Below are 18,512 nucleotides of genomic sequence, written 5' to 3'. Positions count from 1 at the left end.
GCAGTTCAAATATGAATTATTTCATATATACTTCGCTGCTGTCGACAGTGGGAAATGCAAAGCAGCTTTTCAGGATTGCCACGGCGAGGAAACGGCAAAGGTCATTGAGCAATTAGGCAGACTTCGATTGCAATCGGTTAGTATTCTTTTTTTGTAAAGAAGCGAAAATGATCTATAATACTTTATTAAAACCATCGATTCGGACCGTACACGTGTACTAAAATGCAGATTTGTCTACTTCAGTGCACCAAAGGAGCATAACCACCGAACCGCAAATCTAACGAGCCAACCGCACGAAATATGACAGACGCCTCTCTTCTCCTCTTTTCTCCTCAGAAATCCGGCGCCATTTTGGATACATTATCTGGCAGAGGCTCCCGCCCTTTCCCTATTCGCGTCGTTCCCCGCGCGTCCTCCTAAACCCAATATTATTATTCAATTTCCCCATATAGGGAGCCTCTGCGGAGGAGACAGAGGAATACTTATTTATCAAACGCGGCCTGTTGCTTTTGTTGACCACTTTGTTCTATACAAAAGAGTATCACCAGGAGAACAAGTTTTCTGAAACAAATACAGGGGAACCCCGATACTCCGCTCACCAACGGACCACAAAAATCTGGCCGTATTAACGAGCTGGCTACCCTGGGTACCAGAAGGTTTTTCTCGCGCGCGGCGGACGGCACGAGCGGCGAAGCGCGGGTCACAATAGAGACATAACCGACACCGGAAACCGCGCAAGAAAAACCTCTGACACCCAGGGTACGAGGTGGCTGTGTTAACGGGGTATATAACGCTGTATGTAGGGAGTAGGAGAACCCACACGCGTGACTGTCTGGCGTGTGTGCAAAAGCCCTCAAAGTGCAAATTTGACCCAAGACTTTTGTCCATCACTGTACCAATGCATTATTATTGCACATCAAATGTCTGTTTATATATAATCAATACGATGGTCGATTGAAAGGCTAGCTAGTCTGTAAAATATACAAATAATATTGGATTTATTTCAAACAATGCTCTCATACTCAAAATAAATAACATCAGATGTTAAAATTAAGACATTCAGTTTGTAGATGTTATGCCCAAGTTATGCAAGAGACTTTCAATATTATCAGTCTACTGGATACGGCAGAGTATCCTATACGGAAGAATCTCTACAATTGAAAGGGACATTATAATGAAGAGTTTTCTTCATGTTTGACCAAATCAGTGCTTAAATTATGGCAGAGTATCTTCACTCTTATGCATGAGGAACTCTTTAGATCACTCTTTTTATACTCGCGGTGCATTAAAGTTATTTTAAACAAAACAAATTATATTTAGGTTCCAAACAACGGCGTATAATATTGCCCCATCAATATTTAAAAGCTTACAATAGGCCCATTGCAGCTAAGCCATCACCTGACCTATTTTTTATAAAATTATGGGCTATAACTTAACAAATGCCAGAAATGGAAAAAGCAAGTCGAAAATATCAAAATGGCCAAGTTTGAGGCCCCCATTACTAAAGAATGAGATTTTATGACGGTCTGAATTTTTAAAAGGATAAGAAGATTTGTAACGAAAAAGTTGTTGGAGAGCAAGACCTTGCTCTCCAGCAACATTCTCCATATAAATCCTCTAAGTTTTTTGAAAATTCAAAGTGTTGTATAAACTTACTCTTTAATTCCAGGGACCTCAAACTTGGCCATTTTGGTATTTTCGATGCACTCTTCCATTTCCGGCATTCTTTAAGTTATAGTCCATAATATAAAAATTTTCTAGGAAAAATTTGGTCACGTGACCCCAGCTGCAAAGGGCCTATTATGTTAGTAATGATGATAATAGCCCATTTTACAGTTGTGTGCTTAGTTACCTGGCCTAAGAATGTAAGCGAGGCTGGAGGTGACCTTGCTTTGATACAGACCTCACTGCTTTTCTCATGTAAATGCAAACTAGTTAGCATAAGAACAACTTGATTTACACAACAAAAACAGTGAGGTCTGTATCAAAACAAGGTCACCTGCAGCCTCGCTGCCATTCAAAGGCCAGGTCACTGAACAGACAACTGTAAAATGGTCTATTGTGTTGTGACGAAACATCAAGCAGACGACACCAGCGATATTGAAGCCCACTTCCTCTCAAAGAAATTCATCATGGCCCAACAATAGGGAGCTTAAGCAAACCACAACGACGACAGCGCCAAAACGTCACCAAACAAAAGCTTTAATGAGCTAAACAATGGCTATGCACGTGATCAGATCTACACAATTGCGAATTTCACTGGGAAATATGAATTAATTTTTTACTAGGCGTCGTCCTCGGCGTCGCGGTCGTCGTTGCTTGAGGTTCCTATCGCCTAAAATGCGCTCAGAAAACGCTTGCCTGCTGTGTAAAATACCCTACAATCCGCTCCTGTAGTTCCTTAAGACTCCTTGAGTAGTCTCTACAACTAATTTCACTTCTTACTGTTTCTGTGAAGGCCGAGTAATTTGGAAATAAAAGGGTTTTAGTTTTCTTTTTTTAAACAATTCTATGGCCTTACAGTTTTAATAGCGTTAATCAAATATCACCACAGCACCATTACATCCAGGTTCACTGAAGGAGATATAAATTACATCTCTTACAAACTTAATTGAAACGTTTCAAATTGATCACCACATAAAACTCTACACTTTGAGCTCGTTACTTGTACAAAACGTAAATACATGTGATAATGAATACTAAGATGTGTTAAACTTCTGTGCCGGGATAGTTGGACTCGTCAAGCGCAGCTGCAAGCCATCCTGCTAGATTGACCTCTTTGTCTTCAAATCCAAGAATAAAAGGATGTTTCTGTAACCAGGAAATAAATTTATTTTAAACCATAGCAGAAAATGACGGCAGAGAAAAAATGAATGGTTATTTGTAACTCCCCAGCCGTTGAGGTAACGTGCAGCATCACATGCAGCAACATCCTGTCAGCGGTCTGTCCTGAGTGTCATGACAGAACACTGTTCAAGCCCGGCCGTTTGGGCAGGGACCAACATTGTCACAACAAAAAGAAACCTACCAGTAAGCTGTTATATTTAGGTCGATATCTGTAGTCTTTTATCAAACTGAAAAAAAGAAATCCTGTTTTGAATATCAAGTTATGCAAGTTTTCTGCAATACTCGTTCCATCACACACTTACTTACCACGTCTTGACAAAAGAGTAGAAGTTCATAGAAAAGCCCTGCCGGGGAAGTAACGGCGGCTCTTCGTTCATGACACGAGACAAAACTTCAAACTCTGTTGTGCAGTTTCTGTAGGGAAACTCCCCAGTAGCGAGTTCAACCTACAAAACAATACGCGGCGTGTCAGGAATCATGGACTATGTTTTGTCTACAGCATGTAACAATTCTCGGTGAAAATAGGTGTGCACCATACACAACTAGAGTTTAAATAGATACCCACAGGAAAAGATACAGAATTGTAGCTCACCAAAGTTATTCCCAGGCTCCACACATCTGCTCTGACATCATAGTCTGGGTTCATAGGATCTGGTGGGTCTATACGCTCAGGCTGAAAAAACATAGCACAGCCATCAATATGGCGAAGTGCAAACACGTGCAATGACTGATTGTGTAAACCATAAGTTCGAAAAAAATTCCCCAGAGCCGGTATTTTCCATAAGTCAAGATGCCAGAATTAAAAAGTTAATCAATAAATTTCTACAGCCTTTTGCTGTTGTTTGTAGAAAGACAATGTCCTACGTGGAAATCCAATATGGCGGCGGCTTAAGATGAATGTGTGTTTTAAGACTTTTATGATGCTTTATTTCGTTAGAAAGCTACACGTTAGAAAACATACTATTTTTGTTTCAAAATCAGCATTATTTTGGCAATTTCCAAAGCTATGACAGGATGATATATATTCGTTCCAATTTACTCCAGACTAAATCGATTGACGTCCGAACGACGAACGGCAAACATGCGGGGAAACACGTAACCTCAAGCCGCAGATACAAGTTTGGGTAACCGTGGATCTAAAGGTCTCTATCATCTCTCAGTTACTACGCGGGCTGTGATTGGTCAATTTAGAGAATCCTTAGCAAGGATTTTGAACTGAATCGTTTTGCTTTTATTGTACCTTAGTCGTTTGAAGCCGTTCCGCGTGATTTCAACCGCCCGTAGAAATATAACAAATATCTTACTAACCTCGTGGTCTCGGTCCGTACTGTAAGTGACGGATCTTCCTTTTTCCGCTTCGATTTATGGCCCAAGCGCCAAGCGTGCGGGCCATAAATCGAAGAGGAAAACACTCGGACCCCGCACTCGGCTAGTGAGAGGTATAGACAGACAGCATATCACCGTGACTGTGTCCATGTATTTGTTAAATGACTTATCAGACTCACTGCCATATAAGCTGCACATCCCGCACTTCTTGTCTTTGCTTTTGAATCCACTAAACGACCACTAATACCAAAATCGCAGAGTTTGACAGAACCACTATGATCCAACAAAACATTGGATGGCTTAACATCTGACAGAGACAGCAATAATAACAGAATTAATACTAGATGCATGTACATCTCAAGACCTTGCTCACAACTTCTGTGGATCTCCTAGTTTTAAATATACCAAACTTCCAAAAGTTCTAAAAGTAACGACTCTCTTTACTTTCGGATTGAGCAGCTTTTGGGGTTGGTACTATTGGGGGGTCGTTACCGTCGAGGAGCAAAAAACGTTCTATGGAAGTCGGTACGATTGAGCTCTTTTTACGAAATTCGTAAAAACAGTTCCTAAAGCATGAGATCCAGTTTAAATCTATGTTGCTGCCACATGGGTCGGCTCTTCGTGCCTAGACCGTGTTGTCAGTGGTCGGCAGGAAAGCTAGTCAGATGACGCAAACTGTTTGTACTTCGTGACGCACTGCTATGTTAGTCTGCTTTAACAATATCTCAGTGCGTTGGTCAAGTTTTCAATTTAAATTTGAAGAAACGTTCCTTTCTATACGCTCCTGTTGAAAATGATACAAGTTTACTTAAAGAAACGTTCCTGAAAATTCTACGGGTTTCAAAACACGGCGCAACATGAGCTGACGAAGCACGAATTGACACTTCACAACGTTTCGTGGCAAAAACCTTAAATCAAGTGATTGTACGGTAACTTTCACCTGACTATTGACTAGAGCAATGAGTATACTATTGAACCTGGATCTCGCTATTTTCGGGATTGGGGGTGAGGGTACGCTCGCTACTTTCAGGATTTATTGGCGGTCACAATTGTTTGACGTTACTTTCGGGTGCTCGCTTCTTTCGAGGGGTCGTTACTTTCGGAATTTTACGGTAGCCTTTATAATTGAATCATCTGGAATAGACTGCCATGTCAAGCTAGAGATGCTGATGAAATATCTATTTTTAAAAAAAGGTTAGAAGTTTTCTTGGAGTAATTTGAATTTTTTTTGTTTATCTAAAGTTTTTTTTAAAATATATTGTACATTTAAAAAATTGAAAACATGTACCATGTTTCTATTGAGTTATTGAAACACGAGTGGAAGTTTGGGAGAGCAAGAAATGCTGTGGGAACACGAGCCGTAGGCGAGTGTTTGCACAGCTTTTTCGAGTTCTCCCAAACTTTCACGAGTCTTTCTATAACTCGATAGAAACACGGAGAACATGTTTTCTATTTCTTTTAGAAAACAGCGCGACGAAAAAAAAGGAAAACAACTTGTTAACTTTGATTATCAAAATGTAAATTCGTAAATTCTCTTTGCTCGCGCCATCATTACGTCATTATCATTATCATTATCATTATTATAGCTCGTACCTTAATAATTAGTAACTATTCGATGATTTGTAAATAAAATTATTATTATTTAAAAGATCTAAAAAAATTGTTATAATTATTATTATTATTATTATTATTATTATTATTATTATTATTATTATTATTATTTTATCTCCTAAACATCTGACAGAGACAGCAATAACACAATAGGCATGTCATGTTTTGCTGTGTATTATTGACCTGTGATGTCGAAATCCGGAAGTATAAATTAGTAAGTAAGTAAGTAAAGTTTATTTGATTATGCAGGTTGTTAAAATCGGCAAGACATGAGTTGATCCTGCTATCTTATGTCATGAGAGTAACTGCAATGTTGACTTGCCTCTGTGCATAACTCCATGTGTTTCCTTTAGGTAATTCAAAGCCTTGACAATCTAAACAAACATGCAAAAACTATCTGTACAAATGAACGCTATAATATTTGAAGGATCTACTTACATGCACTAGGTCAAGGTAAATGTATACTATTACACACATAGTACACAAACAGAAGTCAGCATGTGGCTTAAATGTTGACTTCTTAGAATAAATCATCTAAGTAGGGTGCAAAAAAAAATAAAATTTTTGGGCTTCCCCTTTGGGCAAGTTCTACCTATGATGTAGTAGCCCAAACGTCATTATCACCAGCCCCAAGAAACTGGAAAATCCGGTAGTCCCAAGCCATTGGACAGGACATTCTTTGCACGCTGCTAAATGAGCATGTATATTGGAATTGAAAAATTTTCAAGTAACCATCTTAATGTAGGTAATGTAGGTAATGTAAGTATTGCATGGTAAGTAGTGTTTTTTTCGTGTGTGTGTGTGAAAATAAAAAAAAAGACAGGTTACTGTGCAGTTCATTCCATACACAGGGATCACAAACATGTGTCTTGCGAATTACGGTGTACTTACAGACACGGAAATTTTCCCCAGCACATCTTCTGGAATTGGCCCTTGAAGTTTTTTCATTAACTTATCCAGACACGTGGTCATTAACTCCATACAAATGTAAACATCAGACTGAAAAAAAATAATGGAAGGAAAATAACATGTGGCAATCTGAGAAAAAGTTCTACAGCTGTAAGTAAATGAATTATACTTCAGTCTTCTCTACTGATCAATGTAAAGCATATATAATATCCAGCAGGCTGGGAGACAGTGGCTGAAGACCCTTGTGACTAGAGAAGGACACTGAAGGCATGCGTCCAAAGGAGCGAGGAGTTGAGAGAACAGCAATGGGAAGAGAGGACAGACAGCAGAGGGCAGGTTCCCTGCTCTCACAGCTAGGCACGACTTTCACCTGACACAACTGCAACAGAGCCTGCCGATTTAGAATTAACCTACAGTATCTACCTTATGTTGAATTTTAGGTTATATTTTGCTTTTTTCACTCTGAATTGCCAGAAAACACTCAAAACAAGTTTCTGCTCCACAAAAAAAAAAACAGTAAAATGTTGATTTCATGCAATGCAGAAGCCTGGAGATGTTGATTTCACATCCTCGGACTACCTCAAAGATGCTTTTTTCACTTAAAAAACACTGAAATGTCAATGTCACATCAACAAGTAAGCTCAGAGACGTTGATTTCACATGAAAAGACAGTAAAATGTTGATTTCACGTCAATGCACCACCGCAGAGATGTTTTGTTTTTTCACTTAAGAAACAGTAAAATGTTGATTTCACGAGAATGCATGACTGCAGAGATGTTCATTTCACTTAAGGAACAGGAGAACGATGATTTCACGAAGCTCTTGAGGCTAGAAGTTTGAAACACTACAAATCATGTTGACGTTACAATTGATGGCTAGTTGTTGGCCATTATCTGTGGGATACCCTGTATCAATAAATGCAGCAACTCTATTTCGTTGTTGTTTACTGGGCCAAGAAACGTCCACAGAATGTGATGACAGTGCATGCTGGGGACGTTGTCTTCAACACCTACTGTCCTTCAATTCTCAATGGCAACAGACTGTGTCATAAATCACAAGTCATACAAGTACATGTACATGTAGTTATAATGTTATTAACTCACCCTGGATATGAATGATCCCAAACAATTGACAATAAAAGGACAGCCATGACACTTCATCACAACTTCTAGATCCATAAGGATTCTTTTCTGTTCTTCTTTGTTTTGACTTCGACGCATTTTCTACACAGTGCAAATTGAAGTACATGTTTCAAATTTACAGTCCACAAATTTATCTGAGCATCATAAGTCATATGAGTTATGGTATATATAGCAAGCAGTACAACACAAGAGCTGAAGAACAATAATGCAGACCTCTATTTTCACACCACAGAAATCAAAACTTCTGTATGAAAAAAACGTTTTCAGTTTTGATTGAAAAATTACCTCCAGAGTTCAAATCTAACGTTTCATGAGGAAAGACATTCCATAGCTTTGGGGCCATCCAGGAAAATGCACTGTTGGCCAGTGAATTGAATTGTCAATTTCAAAACAACCAAAATGACCATGGGAGCCTGATCATAAGAATTTGCTTTCAGGAATTGTTCTATCGAGAGGGAGCTTATGACAGCTCCAACCACTGACCATTTAAATGGTCTTGTTCTGGAATATCTCAAGTCTAAATTTATAAAGCGAAATGAGTCAAGCTATTCTCCGAGGGACTCTGTAGGTAAACTTGTTGTCCCCTTTCCAAGAACTAACTACATGAAAAATAGTTTTAGTTACAGCAGCGCTACCCTTTGGAACAGCTTACCCTGTAACATTAGGGAGTCTGGTTCATTGGACAGATTTAAACGCCTTCTCTACCATAATTTTTAAACACAGCATTCATGGAAACCAGGATTTTTCTTAAGTGGCATATTAATGTAAGTTAATATAGTGTTAGAATTCGGATTTTTAGTCATTATTATCTAATTTTTTCTACCTGATGTTTTTACCATGTATAAATAATGATTAAAGAAAGATTAAAGATTTGATTTTACATATTTGCTCTGCCCCAGATCCCTTTTTTGTGGTCAAGTAGAGATACAGTGTATACCTCAACTGGGCATAGAAAATAGGACATTTATCAAAATCCAAAATCTTTGAAGAGAAATTTTCAACAATTAAAAGTAAGATGAAATTTGTCAGGCCCAAAACATTTTTGGGGTTAGAGTTAAACTTGCCTTGACTGCCAACACATGTCCTGTTTGCTTGTGCTTCATCTTGCACACTTGACCACATGTTCCACTTCCAATTTCTTGAACACTCTCCAGGTCATCAATAGTAAAGTCAAAGCTCTGATCAAAACACACACAAAATTCTCATCATATAAAGTTTTCTTAAGAACTACATGTAAGCATACATTGTGTAAATTCATATAAATGAGTCCTGTCAAAGGAAAACACTTCACTGCCAATGTTAGATCTACAGTTGAAACCTTTACAACGTACACGTAAGTGTGAGATTTGATGAGTGTTACAAACATTTGAAAATTCTAGAGGATTTGTATGTATTGAAGAATAGTTACAGGAGATTAACCTTTGCTCTCTTAATGTTCAAATGTGGCATTTTAGCTGCAACAATGAATACCAATCAAAATCACCACCCTCTCAAGATCCTTGTCTCAAGAGGGACAAGACTCTTGTAATGAGGAACGCAAAACTTGTCTCCCAAGGAGTTTTAAGAACTGTACACATGAGTAATAGCCTACTGTGAAGCAAACAAGCAGGAACAATAGCAAAGCAATATACCACACAAGTTTGCTTTGGCTAAGTTTCACTTATGATCACTTGCCAGACTTGCAGTTCACAACTTTCATTAACCCATTGACACCTGGAGAGTTTTGGAAAAAATGCATTTTTTGGACACTTTGGACATTTTTATCCACTAGCATCATGCTTTATGGCATTTTTCTAGAGGCATGCACAGAAATCAAAATTTTGAACCTAAGTGTTCTATGTCTTTAGGCTTTTTGGTTTTTCAATTTTTTTCCTGTTCTTATCTTTTTGCTGCAGTTGTTGACCTACATGTACTACTAGGCTTGCTTCCAGTTCAAGAATTCTACAGAAATTGGTTGAAGATTCTTCAAAATGACTCCGAAACCCAGGAAAGGAGATTTTATATTAGATAACATTACATTAAAATTCATTTATAGAGTGCAATACTCCATTCATTGTCCATGGCAGGGGGTGAAAACAAATGACCAAATGCACAGGGCATGTGCATCTAAGATGGTTTGGTTTTGTGATCATTCAATCATTCTGGACCATCAAATTGTCTCACAGAGTTTGTCTACATGTATGTAAATATTTTAGTTAGACTAAACTTGTGAGTCTGGGTAAAATGGTGCTGTAATGCAACAATCAGTATCAACAAATCATAATTTTATAGAGGGGATCTTTACTTGCTAACCATAAACACAGGAAAATACTGGACTTTGCCTGTTATATTTAGCCTGTAAAACTTTGGTATATATGTAACAATGTTGATTGTAGCAATAGACAGGAGTGAAAAATCAGCCAGTGAAATCATTCAACATACAGTACATTTGTATTAAAGTGAAGGCATCAAATGTACTCTTATAATTTTTGATTACTGCTAGTATTTAATGGTAATTTCTTCCACAGTTTCAGTGCTGCTACAGAGTATGCCCTATCATCATATGTTTTTAGATTGGCCACAGGCTTAAAGAATTAAGGTTCTTTTTTAGGGAGTTAAAATCCAATACATTTCCTGAGGGAGCATGGCCTTGGACCCCTCTAGACTTTTGCACCTTTGACACTCATTGTTTTGGAAATCAATCACCATTTATCCTAAAGATAATAACAATATTTAAAGAGGGTGACACCAACACAGCTAACACTAAGTTCATTAGGGTGGCCTTCGTTAATTACTGTTTACACATTGATGATCCTAGATCCACAACTGATACTTGTGATACATTTTGTGGAGTACACACTGAGAAATTAGGGAGTGAAGTGCCAAAAATGGAGTATTAGATAAGGTGCTATCAGTACTATAATTATTATTACTACAATTATTATATCACAGTTACTTGGCTAGTGACAATTAAGAACAAGGGCAATTACTAACTTTATCTTGTAACTTTAGAATCCCAGTCTGTGTTGTGATTTCTTGAAGCTTTGTTTCAATTCTGCTGCTGAAACAAAATGCAGTATAGTTAAAGTCCAGTTAATCCCACAGGTCTCACCTATTAACAAACCTGAATGAAACACAATGGATAGCTGTACTGTGATCAGTGCATTCAAGCTTACGGTAGGAACCCAATAGACAGAGGCACCAGTGAAGAACAGAATCAACCGAAACACTCAACCGAAATTATTTTGTCCCAAGACAATATCCTTCATGTGAGCAGTTTCATTCGAATACCGTAAGCAGTGGCGAGATTGAACGCATAATATCATCAATGCCATCAAACAAAGCCCCAGGGATCGACAAGATTTCTGTTCGTGTTTTGAAGGACTGCCTAAACCCGATTCTTCCAGTAATTACGTCTATTATCAACACTTCTATTGAAACATGCAAATTTCCTACAGCTTGGAAACTAGCTGAAGTGACACCTCTCCATAAAGGTGGAAACCACGAACTGGCAAATAACAACAGACCAATTTCTCTTCTACCAGTTTTATCAAAAGTGTGTGAAAAGGTCGTACATAATCAATTCACTTCTTACTTGCATTTAAACGACAGGTTAACAAAGACCCAAAGCGGCAACAAACAATGGCACTCAACCGAAACATCTGTCATAGAAACAACCGACACTATTCTTAAAGCGATAGACCAGAAGATGTTGACTTCGGTAGTGCTCTTAGACATGAGTAAGGCATTCGACAGCGTCAACCACGAAACCCTAATTTTGAAGTTGCGAGATGTAGGCGCCTCAGACCCAGTTATCCAGTGGTTTGGTAGCTACCTTAATGATAGACGACAAGTGGTTCGAATCCATTCAACATTATCAGAGCCCTTGCCCATAGTCTGTGGCGTTCCGCAGGGAAGTATACTGGGACCACTTTTATTTAGCATTTACACAAATGATCTTTCTTCAGCACCACAGAATTGCAGCGTCCAGAGCTATGTGGACGACACTAAGCTAGTTATATCCTTCAAAATGAAAGATACTGTAAACGCCTTTGCTGACTTAAGAGTTGATTTGCATAGAATAGGCCAATGGTGTTCCAACAACCATTTATTGTTGAACCCAAGCAAAACTAAACTCATGGTGTTTGGCAGCAGGCAAATGCATTCCAGACTGGACACTCCCAGCCTCACCTTCATGGGAAGAGAACTCGTACCGGAGCACACCGCTAAAGATCTTGGGGTGATCTTGGACAAGAACCTGACCTATGACGAACACATTACCAAAACTGTCTCCTCCTGTATGTCTTGTCTCGGTCAAATAAGCCGCACAAAGCATGTTTTTGACAAACGCACCCTACTAACTATTATAAATACTTTAGTTTTTAGTAAACTTTTTTATTGTTCGAACGTGTGGGCGAATACATCAAAAAGTAATATAAATAAATTACAAGGTATTCAGAACTTTGCCGCTCGAATTGCGACCAGTACACACAAATATGATCACATCACACCAGTTTTAAAAGAGCTTAAATGGCTACCAGTCGCGACTCAGTTATATTTCAGGAGCGCTATCATGGCCTACAAATGTCTAACATCTCGCGTGCCGGAGTATCTGTCTTCCCAGTTCAGTAAGAGAGGAGAAATAAGCGGACGTGCCACAAGAAGTTCACAAATGCTGAACATTCCTCTTTTTAAGTCTGCCAGTGGTCAGAGAGCGTTCTACTACAGAACAGTCAGTATCTGGAACTCCATGGATAGCTCTCTAAAAACTCTCGAGAAAGTATCTGCTTTTAAGTTTTATCTTAAACGTAAACTTATTAAGGATTTTATAGATTCCTAATTCTAGTTAATTAATCTTAATGAATCTTAGAGTTTTTAAGTAGTTTTAATTTATTATTGTATTGTCTTTGAAAAGCCTCTAAAGGGAAAGTCAATAAAGTATGTATGTATGTATGTATGTATGTAATCAAATACATGTAGCCCAACTACAAAATATCAGACACAACTTTCTTTTTCAGTATGGAGATAGCAACATTTCAATTCATAACTGCAGCATGACCAGTGAAGGTCACACTTTTTCCATTACCTTCATAGTTATACTCTCAATAAACATAATGTAGGTCTACAGATTTTCCAAAATAAAAACACAGTACATGTAAATGTCCTATTTCGCTGACCTGTCATCTTCCCGACTGTGATTCCCAGCATCTCTAGGCAAGTGGCGCTGTCGTCCTGGCCTTGGTTGTGAGGGGACACATAAATTTTCTGCATAGAGCAAACAAGGAAAGGCTATGATACACGAATACAAGATATGTATGTTGAATTCCCACCCAAATGTTGTCTTTTTTTCTAGGTGTCTACTACACTTTACTTTAACCCTATTTAGCCTGAGCTTTTTCTATTCGTGGACCTGGAAGGTGGGGGTCCTTTGCCCAGCCTATGCAAATAAATAAGAAATACAGTTATATAATAATAAATTTATATAGCACTTTTTTCAACATATCAAGAGTGCTTTACAATGTATCTCAAAATGTATCAATTGGCTCAGTAGTAATCAAACTTACAAGAGACGTAAACAAATCAAAAGTGTTTTAGTGATGATCACATGACTGTCAATCATGATGTCATATCATGCCTACATGATGTCACCTTTATAAAATGTCCATTTTGGATCATCTTCAAGTTCAAACATTTTTCAGTAACATCAAAAATATATATATATAAACTTCTTGAACTTGAACAGAATAATTGCCTGATGAGTGTGGTCATCCTTTGACCATACGAAACAGCGTTGTCGCAATAAAACGATGAATTGAAGTCTTGCTACCATTGTTTATTATATATATATATATATATATAAATACAAACACTAAAAAATATTTTTGAATAAAATCTCAGTCTGTAAAATCCAAAATCTCACTAAGACAGCTATTTAACTTTAAAAAACCACTTCACTCAACTCCTCTCCAGGCCTTAATACAGTTAACAACAATGTACATGTACACAGGTCACTGCATTGTGTGTTAACATTAGGGACCTTAAGATATGTTAGGGCAAGCTACTACATTGTACTACAGCTACTTCAGCTGTGAGGGACCAGGCTGACAACACCGTGTTCTCCACAAAACTCAAACCTACTTGTCTTCACAACAATGGTTTCATTCAAGGAAACCAGGGACTTAATTCTTTGTTCATAAATTTTGAGCTTTGAACTCCAAACTTTTCCCCAAATATAGTCTAATCTTAGACTTTCAAACCAAAAAATTGGCTTAACATAAAAAGCAAAAGTACTCAGAGCATCAGTTGTTCATCAATAAATTGAATACTCGTGGCTTCCGACAAGATGGAGAATCTGACCAATTCTAAAATATAATGTAATTGGTCAACGAGAAGACAAAAGGATTGACATCACCAAAATTACATAGTACTTGTGGAGTTGTTTTCATAGATGGTATTATTTGAGGGCATGAAACAAAATCCAAAAATTTGTTGTGTTCACAGGCTATGAATTCTACAGCTTTAAAGCTAGCTAAAATAATTGGCAAAGTTCACACTAGTTTTCATAAGTAGATAACAAATGAGCAAACTATGAAAACATTGACAAAACTATGACTACTGACATATAAATACTATGAGACAAACACCTCTAATGTTCAAAAAAATCAAGAATCTTTGTGAACAGAGGTAAAACTGTTGTTTGCCTCACTTTTTCAAAATGAAGCAAACAACAAGCAATTGGATAAAGAGGATACTAAACAAAGCAACTTAACAGTAAATATGTAAGGTTAAGGTTACTTTCAACCTTCGCTGGTGCCATTTGAGAAAAATTAGTGCGCATGCCAGTTTCAATAAAACCCTAACACCTACAGTGGTGTACATGTATATATCAGAAGAAAGCTTAATAAATGTAGTTTATGATAAAAATACAATCTAGGCGAGTTTTTCTGGTGTCAGGAGCCAGTATTAGGCATTAAACAGCAGAGGATTCTTCTATTTAATTTATCTGGTATTGGATGCCGCAACGCCAGCAAAATGACTGCACAGCCTTAGTCACAAGGCATCGATCAACAAAAGTTTGTCAGGCTTTTTCGATTTTCTGATTGCTTGTCTAGATATCCGCATCTATAGTTGGAGTAGCTAAAAATGTGTGACACATGTTGCATAAATGGACGCCACAAGCAAAATATGTTCAATATCAACATTTCCCATCACACTTTCATTTGCCATTATCCCTGGAATGTTCTGGTGAAATTTCACCAAAATCCATCAAATCTGCATACCCTAAAAATTCAATTAGAGTGGATATTCCTTCCAAAATCAAATGCGACATTTTAGCTCATAATGGTTCGTAAACAACTCGCGCCACACCAGGAGATTATCTCGCCTTATGAAACCGCAAACCAATGGAACAGGACCTCCTAGCATCAACGACAATAGATCATGATTTCCCAGGAAAAGTATCACATTGCAACTCATTTTTATCTCGTTGTTGCATTAAAGAGAAAGACATTAAAAGGGGCAAAGAAGCCAAAGGCAAAAGAACAACCCATGGCAAGACAAATAAAGCCAGCAAATGTACTGATAAGCACGATAGCGAATCAAATTACAGACCGCTTAAGTAGAAAGGTGTTTTTGTCCTCGTTCCTACACAGAAATTTGTCCTTTCTTTCTTCTTTGGGCTTGTTTGTTTCTGTTCCTTGGTCCTTGGTTTTTTGTTTTGAATTTTCCACTTGAAAGCAAGTGCGAAGGGCTTCTATTTACAAATTTGTCAAATGCATGATGTAAACAATACCAAATAATATGAAATGCAAGTTCCAAGATGAGCATTTGCCGCAGAAATTCCCCCGGTGATTTCATCCATTTACAAGATTATGGCACCTGCCTGGTTTATTAACTTTATTTGAAAATACGTTTTTGCTAAATAACTCAGCCGCTTTCTGAGATTTCCAATACTTTTCTTTTGTAAACATTGCATAAAATGACCGACTTAAATTTTGTCAAATAAAAGAAAATAAAGTTTTTTGTTCCCTTGAAGAGGGGAAGCAAACGTAACTCTGGTGTTAAATATTCTGATTCTTTTGTTTGTTTTTATTGTGTTCAATACTTGTAAAGAACGATTTGATACAGCGATATGAAGCCCAAATTTAGTTGCTACTCTGATTGATTGGCAAAGTTGATGAATAGTTTTAGTGTTTCAATTGCCCGCCGACAGAGCCCAGCAATTTCTTTGGAGACAAATATCTTTGACCACCAAAATATGTCCTCTTCGCTCCATGTACACTTACTAAACACCACTGACATCCAAACTCTCGTATCCAAGAAAATAACATTTATCACAAATTTCACCGACAATGAAATCAACAACTGACCAAAATTCGTATCGCATAATGTCTTCCACTGTAAGAATGAGTGACTTGCACACAAGTTGATTCAATTCATCGCTAAGCTGATAACAAAAGAAACGCAGCGTACGCGAAAGATCAATACACTAGAAATTCTACTGATAGAAACTTGGTACCAGAGGAAAACCTGTACATGTCAGGTTCTAAACTAAAGAGTACATGGTGGAACATACAACTTCAATCTATTCACCTGGTCTGTGTTGACGGGTACTCGTCGTCAAATCTAGATTTAGAAGTGGCTTTTTCGGGCAGGTGGACTTCCCACTATCTTTTTCCAGCAATTCGCACTCCTTTGATTTGTTTTCCTCTCGTAATTTTACTCCCAAACTTTCAATTTTAGCCTGTAAAGCTGTCGCCATCCCCCATATTTACAGTTTGTGTCCTGACAAAAATTTTCAGTCATGCGTATTAAAGTTTGAAGGAATCAATCCCAGCCTTCTTTGCAACATAAGCGCCCCCTCCCCTCCCCATGGTTTATGGAAGAGTACTGAGACAACAAAGGATGTATAGTTAAGTGTTCAATCACAAGCAAGTAATTATCGACTCATTCAAGCACGGCACACACTGACCGTCGCAAGGGACAGTAGTGAAGACCTGCTGATTCATTGCCTAATGTAAAGGTCCAGTAAAGGGTCATAAAGCCCAACGGCTAAAAGGGTTATTACGTAGTTCTTCAAGAGAGACAGGATCCTTCTGAGACTTCTAAGGAATGACACATACATATATTACAAAAAAAAAAGATCATATCTGACCACGATTTGGGAAAAAATTTTATAAGCGCTCCCCTCGATTCAGCGACTCCCTCGAATAAGTGCCCACGGTCTTCTCCTAAATTTGGAATAAGCGCCCCGGGCGCTAATTTGATTGATTGATAACTTGATTTATACACGGTAAAAAATTCCTTCAGCACGTAGAATATTTAAGTCTGCCTATAGTGTAGCTAAACTAACTAATAATTAACAAAAACCTATGATATCACTAAAGCTGCTTTTCAAGAATGCCATGTCTTATCCAAAGCTGTAATGACGCAGTTTATAAAGAAACTGTAGATCCGAGTTCAAAAGAAAGGTTGCCGGTTCCATTAAATAGAACCCCTGTAGGAAAAACGTCTTTTTAAATAATTGGTGTGAGGCTGTGGAAGAGCCAATTTATTCTCAGAATTCCTCAGTCGATGTTCGAGATACGAATAGCCTTTGATGACTAAGTTTTCACCTAGGATATTGATTGGGGGATCATTGATTTTTAGGATAACAGAAGGGGGGATCTGTCACAACTGAGAGCTCAGAAGAGGGCAAGCACTTGGGATGGTTAGATTTTTGGTATGTCAACTGACATCAGATATCGGGATCCAGACTAGCAAAAGACACGGATCAAGAGACTGCACCATGGTGGCTTCATTTTCAACAGACATCAGATATCAGGATCCAGACTAGCAAAAGACACGGAGCATTAGACTGCACCACGGTGGCTTCATAATACTGTAACAGAAGCATATCACCTAGCTAGGTGCTATGCTTCTGACTGTAAGTACATATCATAGTTAGACATATTACTGCCATATGAACGTTATCGAAAGGTGTATATGTGTGCGAAGACATGAAGGATACGATCACAAAACATATCAATAGTTATGAGGGGGATCACTTTAATGAAATAACATTTAAAGGGAGATCAGCTAAATGTTACTGTCTTCAGCCGAAAATCCTCCGAGCCCCTTCCCCCTCCCCCCCCCCCCTTCCCCCTCTTTTGCGGGCGATAGATAACGACCGGTCCCTTAGTTTAGTTTTCTATATTATGGGGGCGTGTTTACCAAAACATTTTTTCCACTCGCACTTGTTGGATATGTAACAATATCTGCGGGAGAACTGGGTACTAGGAATGGCTCCGAGCCTTTAGATAATAAACCGCTGACCAAAACTATATATGCTGACATACTTGCTTACATCATATACTTTCACCGCCTTTCATGTTCGTCTATACACCTTCATTCACTGATATACTCGTTCAAAGACCTTCATGCACCTTGGTACACCTTCATCGACCTTGATACGCTTTAATTCACCTTCATACACCTTACATGCACCTTAATTCACCTTCATCCACATTCATACTTCTCAATTCACCTTCATACACCTTCGTACACCTACGTACACCTTCATTCACCTTCATCCACCTTCATACACCTTCATACACCCTCATACACCTTCATTCACCTTCATCACCTTCATACACCTTCATAGAACTTCGTACACCTTGATACACCATCATTCACCATCATCTACCTTCATTCACCTTC

At 38.2% G+C, this 18,512-nt stretch overlaps 1 protein-coding gene across 2 annotated transcripts; it reads right to left on the bottom strand.

The window, feature by feature from the left end:
- Positions 1 to 979: 979 nt before the first annotated feature.
- Positions 980 to 16,638, bottom strand: LOC110057761 (dual specificity mitogen-activated protein kinase kinase 7-like). Of its 2 annotated transcripts, none has more exons than XM_089275660.1 (12): positions 16,407 to 16,638; positions 12,992 to 13,079; positions 10,809 to 10,875; positions 8,900 to 9,013; positions 7,797 to 7,916; positions 6,676 to 6,783; positions 6,107 to 6,158; positions 4,353 to 4,480; positions 3,440 to 3,520; positions 3,154 to 3,293; positions 3,029 to 3,074; positions 980 to 2,811 (listed from the first exon to the last, which is right to left on the bottom strand). In XM_089275660.1, the coding sequence occupies exons 1-12, from the start codon at positions 16,573 to 16,575 to the stop codon at positions 2,710 to 2,712; spliced, it is 1,215 nt and encodes a 404-aa protein (XP_089131786.1). In that variant the 5' UTR covers positions 16,576 to 16,638; the 3' UTR covers positions 980 to 2,709. The 2 variants fall into 2 exon arrangements, with proteins under 2 accessions (XP_089131786.1, XP_089131787.1); XM_089275661.1 differs by having other exon boundaries at positions 10,809 to 10,872.
- Between the last annotated feature and the right edge of the window lie 1,874 nt (positions 16,639 to 18,512).

This window comes from Orbicella faveolata, unplaced genomic scaffold (genome assembly GCF_042242905.1).
Source record: "Orbicella faveolata isolate gen_17 unplaced genomic scaffold, um_ofav_v1 contig_37, whole genome shotgun sequence".
NCBI classification, from domain to species: Eukaryota; Metazoa; Cnidaria; class Anthozoa; order Scleractinia; family Merulinidae; genus Orbicella; species Orbicella faveolata.
The sequence above is the reverse complement of the archived record's forward strand: the minus strand, read 5'-3'. Positions and strand labels throughout refer to the sequence as shown.